The following is a 9,622-nucleotide window of genomic DNA, read 5'->3' as shown; positions in this document are numbered from 1 at the left end:
GGGGCCGGGGCCGGGGCCTCGCGGCGCCGGGAGCGTGCCGGGCACGCGGTTTGGGAGCCCCGGCGCGACGTGCCGGGGTTTTGGGACGTGGAACGGCAGAAGGCAGCGTTCGGCGGTCCGCCGTCTCCGCTCCGGCAGCTGTCATCTCGGGGGCTGGGACACGAACCCGGCTGATGCCGGCCCTCGGTCTGGCCACCTTACCGGGCTGAGAATACCCACAAACGCAGATAAGCCCGTTTGGAACGACTTTGGCGTAAATATGGTTTCCTGCGTTAAGAAAACACGCTTTTTTAAAAGCGACATCACTTACTCTGAAGGACCATTTTCTTATACGAGCACAAGATCAAACGTCACCTACCTGTACTGCTAGTTTAATCGTTTCTCTTCATCGCTAGGATACAAACAGCTGGGAGATCCAGAAGAAAAACTGCACGTGGCTCATGGTAACACATGAAACGTGCACCAAAGACGATGTGGTAAGAGGACAGTACGGTACAACTTTTGACGTTTATTTAATGCAGTGCTCCTAATGTCATGGAAAACACATCATATAAAACAGAAATATTTAGGGTTTTTATTCCTGGTACTGAGATGAATTGACACTCTCCTTTCAAAATAAACTTTTCTCCAGGTGCTCTGCTTAATAAATTCTTAAGACCTGCTTTGAAGAGAATGCTTTTGAGCCTCATACCAAATTCTCTGCATAGTTGTAAATGCAGCTGATACGAAACTTGAATAATTTCCTCCTGTCTGGAGTCACGTAATCTCCACATTGCAATGGCTCAACAAGAAGTCAGTAATTACTGTTGTTGCTGTAGCAGAAGATTGTCTTTCAAAAAGCAGTTTCTGAAAATCTAAGATACAGTGATTCTTACTTTTTCAAAGCCCTTTCCTTAGAATAAGTGGAAATAGTGCTTTTCTAAGCAAGTGTTCTTCCTTTCCTGAAAGATTACTGTTAGTCTAACAGTGTATTTTCCATTTTTTATCTGCTCTTTGTTTTCCCTTCTTGTTGGATTGCCAGCAAGGTATCAACTGGAGACTAGATTTGATTTAAAAGCCTTCCTAACCAAAAGTAAAATAAGCTTAATTTCTGTAGAGTACTTGCTGGTCTTTGGACAGTGATGACCTAGTCATTAGCAGACTACTGGGCTAAATGGAAACAGTGTATTCCTTGTTAATACCAAAGTAACAATTGCTGTGTGAAGCTAGGCATTTGCTTAGTGAAAGTTCTGTGTCAAGCAGCATCTGAGATGACACTTACTGGAGCAGCAATGTTCCTGGAGGACACAGACACAGGATAATGTGGCCCTTATCCCGTTCTCCCACAGTCAGAGCCTGACATACCCATTAACGCAGTAATTGTAATGCCTTCTTCAGAATGAGTCAGCTGTGATGAGCAAACATTTTGTGTCCTCAGTAACTGTTTCATAAGCTATGGCCATTCTTGCTTTTTTGTTTTGGTCAGCAATTCCAGAAGCAACCAAAATGAATTCCTTTGTTTCCATTAAATGTAGATGTGTTCAGGTAAGCATGCCAGTGAGCATGTTCATTTTGTATGTAGTAACTCCTTCCAGACAGGTAAAACTGTCTTGAGTTAAAAAAACTGCCCTGAATTTAAAACTGTCTTGAGCCCAGCTTGCTGTGCTAACAGCCTTTTGCTTACAGACACCTGAAACTAGCATAACAGTGAATCTCTTATACTGCATTTTCAATTTAGTATCTTAAAATCCCCTGAAATTTAAAAGAAATATATATAGTGGGGTGGTTTGGGTTTTTTTTAGTATGCTTTCCAAATAGCCTGCTCTCTGCATACATCTCTTTGCTTTGTCTGTCCCAAAAAAGAAGCGGTTACAAGGTCAAAATTCTTTCACTCAATTCACAGCTTTCTTTACCACATGCATACGTTCTCACACATGCACAAAAGAAATCTCCTCCAAAATATTTGTCTGTCTTGGTATTTGTTCTAGCAAAGCAGAGCTTGCTGAAATTTTCATCAGCAAATTTCAGGTTGAGTAGGACACAGTGGGTTGTTGCTGACTCTTAGGAGAGGAAATACTCTTGATTTTTCCTGTTCCCTTTAACATGTAGATGGGATTTTTTTTTAATGCATGAATTGCAAGTGTAAGAAAAATGTCTTTGACTAGTTTTTAAACTACTGTACTCTCATGTGTGATAAAGCTTTGCTAGTGCAGTATTTAGGAAATGAGAAGGGAAGTCAGGATCTTGTATGCTGTGTGTTGTGCTTTTCGGCTGTCAGGTCATTTGACCTCACTGTGTGTATTAACAATATGAACATAGGATATTTGTTTTGTAATTTATTTTTATCTCATTATCCTCCCAATGCTTAGAGAAAAAGCATTATGTATCACACAGTGCCTCTTTGGAAGGTTACTGATACGAAACAAATATAATCTCATAATTACACGACAGTGTAAAACTGAAATGGTGTAATTTTTTCCTTGACACACTATTGGTGTGAATCTCAGCCATCTTCAGTGTTGGATATTCAGATGTAGGTACAGCAGAATTGGGCCCACTGCTGTTTAATTCTTTAAGATGTGCATGTGCAGAGCATTCCCTTCTACCAGGACCAATGCACGCGGTTTTGTCCACGTGTCTGTACGGACAGTCCTGTAAGGTATGCTGTCAGCTGCTGGGTTTGCCTGTTGCTGACAAACCTTCCAAATGTCTAGCTTGAGCATCAGTAGAGTGTATCTGGTGAGTGAGGTGTCATCTCAACCTTTTCTTGTCAGCAGGTTTTGCCGAATGCAGTGAGCTGTGTGCTGCCCTCATTACACTGTAACTTACACCTGAGCTAGTAACGTGACTGGAGCTGTGCAGCGCTGCAGTGACAGCATTTGCTGTAGTACCAACAGACGCTCTTTCTAGAGCAAGAGCTGCGTTCTGCGTTACTGTAAATGTGCTGCTGTGGTCAGTCACTAAACACAAGTCACTTTCTGTTTCGTATCAGTTCAGCGATTGCTCCTGTGTTTGGAAGAGAGTGGTTTTCATTTGTGTGAGCTTGTTTACGTATCACTGACAGGTATTTTCTGTCATTTCATGACAGCAATTAGACTTTGACTCTTTTAGAGATGAGGGGCCTAATCCTATTCCCAGTGGGTGTTTTCCCATCTGCTTCACTGGGAGCAAATCAGGGCCTCAGACTTCGTAGACTTAATAGAAAATTACTTTCAGCATTTCCCTATTAAATTAAGTTTGTGGGGAATTAATGATTTAGACACAGTAAGATAATAAAAAATCTTTGCTGAAAATATTTTGTTCCATTAATAAGCTTTTGAGGAAACAAGTGTAGGACAGCTTTGGGGCGATGCTAGCATGCATAGATGATTTCAGTCAGTATGACTTTCTTAATTAGTTGTAGTCTTGCTGAAAAGCTGCCTCTATAGAGTATCTGCTAAATTACTTAGCCTTTTCAGAGAAACAGAAACCCTTAAAAACACCCTCACCAATATCACACACACACAGATCGCAGCTAATAATGTGTCCTCTGTTATAATACTTGTCTCGGAGACAAGTCTGTCTGACTTGGCTTCCAACCACAATGGATGCCGATCATTTTGCTGAAGCAGGACACTGTATTGCTCAGATGGCTAGAACAGAGTTCTCAAACATGGGAAAGCGTCTGAAAAGCGATCACGGAAACATTCCTGAAGAGGGAATGCACGCACTCATGGCAGGTCCCAGCCTGCGTTAACACCGTGAATGCCGACTGCTGCATGTGTTTGGACTGCTGTGCGTGTTTGTACTCCTGCTGAAAGCAGCGCAGCCCAAAGAGACATTACACAAGGCGGGGGCCTCTGAGTGTACACAGCCAGCCTTGTGCTGTGCTGCAGAGGGAAACCACACGAACTCTGCAGAGCCTGGCTTTGGATAAGGAAGCTGTTTGACCGTGCTAGCACACTCTCGGGCAGGGTGAATTCACCTCACTGGAGCACTGTGTCAACAGAACACATTTCCAGGCCCAGGGAAATGCTAAATAAGTTAGCTTAGGTGTTTCTGTACAACAGTGCATTATGCCATGTTGATCGTTTCTGTTTCTCATCAGCTTTAGCACAGCTGTGGTTACTTGGGTATTTTTTAAAATCTGGCGCACAAATTACGAACTTGGCCATTCAGAAAGATCTGCTTTCAACTTAAAATAAGAACATTTATGGAGGAGATGCTGCATAAATGCATTCAAATACTTTTCAGTGTTTAAAGGAGAGAGTGTTACTTCAACCGTTTTCTTTTATGGCATCACATCTTAAAAAAGCATATGAATTTTAATATTTCCTGAAGATTTTATTGAATATTTTCATTTTACAAGAAAGATGAGAAGGGCTAGACAAAACAACAAAGTATCGGAAAACAGCTGAAATTTCTCAAGTTAACATAGCAAATTTTTTAGTGATGTGAATTAAGCAAGAGAAGGCAAACAAGAAGGGGGGGGGCAAATAGTGCTTATGATTAAATAATCATACAATGAAATAAGTAATATAACTGCCTCAAAGCAACCTTTCTGAATGGAAGAAAGTAATATCAGCCCTTAAGATCTCTGCATAAAGATAGCGTAGAAAAATAGAGAAATTGTAATAGTAAGCCATGCAGAATGTCCTATAGCTTTCTCCACACTCGCAAATCCAGGAAAGATTGCCACTAGCATCTTGGTCTTCTAGCAGAACTGAGGGGTTTGAAGGTAATTTCTTGAATTTTATAATTATGAAGTTACTTTTTTTTTTCTTGTCTTGTGGGTTTATGCCTCTAATTACAACCTCTGAATTTTTTATAACCCTTACACAGTAGGCTATGCGTTATTATTTAAACTGGGATTAAAAGTGATCAAGTATGTTAGGCCGTGAATTTAATCTGCTGAATCCCAGAAAGTTTTCTGAAGTTGAGGAATGTGCTTCAGAAACTAAATGTCTTTGATTTTAAAGAACAGTTAAAAAAAAAAAAAAAGAAAGAAAAAAAAAAAAACAAAAAACAAAACACCAAACTAAAAAAACCTGCTCAGGTTTCATCTGACTGCAGTAAAACAGTCCTTTTCCCGTGCTGTACTGACTGTATCGATTTGTTTGAATGTGCAAAGAAATAAACAGGGAAGTGCAGCTTTTCAAGTTTTTAAAGTCTATCTTGCAATGAATTTCTATCAGACCTAATCAGTTTAGCAAACAGAATCATGGAAATACATGGAATTTCTATGTATTTTGAGCAATGAAAAATCAAAAGCAGCTGAACAAACCCGATTGCTTGGAACTCATTTGCTGCATTTTTAATGCTTGTTTCACACAGTGACTAGCTATTCTTTTCTTTTCTTTTTTTTTTTTTTTTTGTAATAACAGTACACACTTGCAGTATGAATATAAATATTTTGGTGTATTTTCCAGATGACAGCACTGGAGAAAGCCACTGGTGATGTCGTGCTCAAGTTTGAACCATTTGTTCTTCATGTGTTATGTCAAGAGCTGCAAGATGCACAGCTTCTGGTAAAATTACATCAAGTAACAATGTTACATTGTTGTTCTATTATATTCCTTGCTGTAAAAGTAAAAGTATTGGCTCCTGAGTAAGCTTTAGCACTTAGAATAGTCCCAGATGTGCTGTATGTTTAATAACTGGGGTAGTAAGAGTATGCTGATGAAGAAAACATAGCTTTAAACTTAGTAGAGATTTTGCTGTACTTCTTAGAAAACAAAATTACTCAACTACAATTCAGTGTTCAAGCTGAAACAGGTTGCCTGGTAAAAAAATGTTTTTCCGGTGAGCCTGGGTTGCTTTCACTGGCTGAAAGCGATGGGTTTTTTTATGTGTCATTTTGCTACCCGCCAGGCCATTTGGCTCCAGTGTTTCAACTAATTGAATAGTACCTTTGCCTTCTGCTTTTCCAGAATGACTCCAGAGAGTAATGCGTGATGGGTTTGTTCCTTCATTAATGTAGAAGAGAGTTGATTAGCTTCTTTTATAGTACTGCCGCACTTTTAGCTATAAAAGTGTTTCATGACTGTCTATATGGTTACCAGCTCTTCAAGATAAAATAGTACAGTGCCCAGAGGGATGTTAATGTCCCATCTGCACTAATGGATTAAGATTAGACAAATGAAGATTGACTGTGGTTGTTTGAAAACCAACCACAATTTGTGATACTACATGCGTTTGATCTTAAAAACATTTTAACGTAACTGTTACTGCATTAATTTGGGGAGATGGTTTTCAATAAGTTTTTTTGCAAAACTGAGTATAAACTGCATTGCAACCCATCCATAATTATTTCTTGCTGTGAAAGTGTGTAAGACCTGCTTAAGGCATTTATTTGTTCCGCAGTATTCAGTGGCTATCGATTCGGGGTTCAGGAACTCTGGTATTACAGTTGGGAGAGGAGGAAAAATTATGATGGTAAGGACTTTTCTACTTACACGTAAAGAATGTAACAAAATCATATCATTACTGTTAACCTTGATTTTTTTACGAGCCAAGATCTGAATTGTAATGTGATTGACAGCTATCACAGGGCATGCTGTAGCAAAGAAATACCTTTCTGCTTTAGTTGACAGTGAACTAACCAATTGTGTGTGTAAGTGGTTTTTTTTCTGTAATGAACTTCCCATATTATTTAAATAACCTTCATAAAATAAAAAACTTTATTCTAGATAAATCCTTCTCTGTGTGTTTTTAGGCTGTCCGGAGCACTCATTGCTTAGAAGTTCCACTGAGCCACAAGGGAAAATTGATGGTCTCTGAAGAATATATTGAATTTCTGATACATGTAGCTAATCAGAAAATGGAAGAAAACACAAGGAGGATTGACAGGTTTGTAAGAGTACACCAATCCTATTCATGACATCTAAATCCAAAAGTGAGAGAGGTTATGTAAAAAAGAAAAAAAAAAACAAAACCAAAAACATCCCCTCCAAAGTCTAAAATACAATTTCAGTTAATTTTTTGAGCTCTGAAGACTATAAACTGTTTAAGCAAAAAACCTGTAAATGACAGCAGTTTACAGACTATCTTTATTACTGAGTAGGGTTTAAGTTTCTTTTTCTAATGATAACAGCATTTGTTATTCTAACACAGTAACCATTTCAGAAGTATTCAGATTGCAATGCACACTTAAATCCACTAAATGCTTTGTATAGTTTCCAAAACTGATGATTTTATGAAGGCGGTGGAAGGTTACGCACACTTTAGGTCTTTACATTTGTCTCCATCTGAGGAACAGAACACGCAGAAGAGCCAAAGAGCATGAGGATCAAAAGGATGCTCAGACACCTACATGTACTAAGACCAGTTTCTTTTTATATGTCCATTGAAAATCTCTGTAGTTGTTAAGTTAAAAGCAATTGCTAATAGTAGCAGTCCATCTGATGATTCACACTTATCATTCATCAGTCGTTTAACCTGATAGCATTTTATAGTTTCTGTAAGATTAACGGGGTCTTAACAGCACATGAGTACATCCACTAATTGATTTCTAACACACAAGCATTACAAAGGAAAGTGGCCCAGCATACATAAGGACGCAAGCTGGTATTTCTAATTTTTCTTCCAGTATTGGCTAGAACATTTCAATGTTAGTAATGATTTTCTTCTCTTAACACATTTTAATTATATTACAAAAGCATTAGTTTCTCTGAGTAGTTTTGCAGATCCTGAGCGAACCTAAAAAATAATAACTACACAATTATTTCTTTCTAGATTCTACAAATGCTTAGAGGTAGCTTTGAAAACTGCCATCAGTGCAAACAACTCACCTTCTGAGGAGACAGAGAATCGCTCTGTGTACATTCACAGAAGAAAGAGGAAGACCATTCAAGAACAAGATGTACATACCTCTCTGAAGGATCACAATGAAGAACTGGAGCCTGAGGATGATACAGAAAGCAATCTTGCTATTTTTGCTGAAATCGTGATATAGACTAAGGCATTTGAAAGCAAATGGAACACTGAATAGTAATTGTAATGCTCTTTGTAAGAGATAAAAATACTGCCTGTTCTAAGTAGTAACACTCTCATGGACATTTACCAGAAAAAAAGTAATTAAACAGAAGTGTGAGCGGGTTTAATGCCACAGAAGCACAGAGAACAAAACCTTAGAATGTTTTGGGGGCTTTTTTTAACAGCGCTGTTGAATAAACAATCTTTTAGTCTGTCAGTTACCACAGAAATAACTGGTTTGCTACAGTTCTCTGTGGAAGCATTTCACTTCCAAATGCTGGGTTTAGGCCTTCTGATTTTTGCAGAGCAGAGAAACTCTCAAAACTGGGTTGTTATCCTTGAAGGTTTTTAATCCCTCTAGGACCTCTGCAAAACAGTGTGCACCAATATAGATGGCCCTTTCAGAACAACAGAAAGCCACATATTAGCCAGCTGATGAACAGTACCTGGTGTGAAGGTTAGAATAGAGAAGTAGAAGTTACATACTGCTCTATGCTGGCTGCAGCTGCATGGGTCCAGGATTGTTCCTGATTCTTGTACCGGGCAGCAAAGTTGATGCTGTTTTCTTGCACTTTACCGTATTTCAGGCTCCAGCCCCACTGTGTTCATGTGTTCTGCTTCCCTTGGCCAGCAGCCATTAAGTGTTATTTTCCTTTGCATCTTTTAGCCAACTCTGTATTCTGGTAGTTCGTTAGCTCACTTACATCCCATTCTGTGTGGCCAGCACCCAGCTTCAGTTCCAGCTGGTGAGCAGAAGGGTCAACCAAAGCGTACAGTAACGAGCTTTCTTACCAGCCTACGAACCACTGACATGCAATAAATGTTAAATATAAAACTGCAATAATCTGTGCATTCCTGTATTGTACCACTGGAAAAGTCACTCCATACTCGTAGTGTATTTTTCAGAAAAATGGTGAATTTGTAAACCTTAGCAACAATGAATTCTGAGCCCTTCCTTTTATGACTGAGTGATCGCTAACGCTACAGAACAAGACCTGACCGAAGAAAATGGTTTATTTGGTACAGTAACTCCCCGTTCATATAGGTAATTGTTTCCATTACATAAGCCTATGTTGTGGGGACATTTTAGTTCCACTGTAAAAATTTGACATACTAGGTGGCAGCCAAAGGAAAAAGTAATTAGAGGCTTTAAACAGATTCTGAAAGACCTGTTAGGCTGTGTTTCCAGTAGCAGGCATGCCAAAACAAATAGATGAACCTGTTGTGCTGCTTGTTTGTGTTGCTAACTTAGAGCTTGAACAGTTTGGTGTGCTTGCTTTCATCCTATTTCTGGTGCCTTGAAAGGCCTCAGCGCCTGGTTGGGGTATGGAAAGGTAGAGGCCAACACATTTGCATCTTTGCAAGCAGACTGCAGTCATGTCAAGTGAAATGCAGGGTGGTTGATGTGTCTGTCCTTGGCTGTTGGCTGCGAGCACAAATTAAGCAAAGGGCAGAAAAAGCAGGCTCTACTATTTTCCTCCTTTATGGAGGTAGTGAGGCACTGGTGGCAAATTTTGAAGATTAAAGAACATCAGCTTGCGAGGTGACCAAGTGCGTAAGATGTTGAAATACCACAACAAACCTTGAAAAGTAATATGCCATATACGCTGTTTTCAAACCTCGTGTGTATTTGGGTGGACTGATCCTTGTTTAATTCTAACTGAGTCAGGGGGGTAAGCATTTCTAATGC

At 39.3% G+C, this 9,622-nt stretch overlaps 1 protein-coding gene across 1 annotated transcript in view; it reads left to right on the top strand.

Moving 5' to 3' along the window:
• The window catches only part of TYW3 (tRNA-yW synthesizing protein 3 homolog (S. cerevisiae)), a 10,056-nt gene extending 1,323 nt beyond the window's left edge, over window positions 1–8,733 (top strand). The window contains exons 2-6 of the mRNA XM_010561532.1: window positions 396–476; window positions 5,388–5,486; window positions 6,322–6,393; window positions 6,674–6,807; window positions 7,693–8,733. Of these exons, the coding sequence (XP_010559834.1) occupies window positions 396–476; window positions 5,388–5,486; window positions 6,322–6,393; window positions 6,674–6,807; window positions 7,693–7,912 (606 nt within the window). The 3' untranslated portion in view covers window positions 7,913–8,733. The remainder of the gene's footprint in view (window positions 1–395; window positions 477–5,387; window positions 5,487–6,321; window positions 6,394–6,673; window positions 6,808–7,692) is intronic.
• Window positions 8,734–9,622: the final 889 nt, after the last annotated feature.

Source organism: Haliaeetus leucocephalus, unplaced genomic scaffold (genome assembly GCF_000737465.1).
Source record: "Haliaeetus leucocephalus isolate CR32 unplaced genomic scaffold, Haliaeetus_leucocephalus-4.0 Scaffold147, whole genome shotgun sequence".
NCBI classification, from domain to species: domain Eukaryota; kingdom Metazoa; phylum Chordata; class Aves; order Accipitriformes; family Accipitridae; genus Haliaeetus; species Haliaeetus leucocephalus.
Note: the sequence above shows the minus strand (reverse complement) of the source record. Positions and strands in the feature narration are given on the sequence as shown.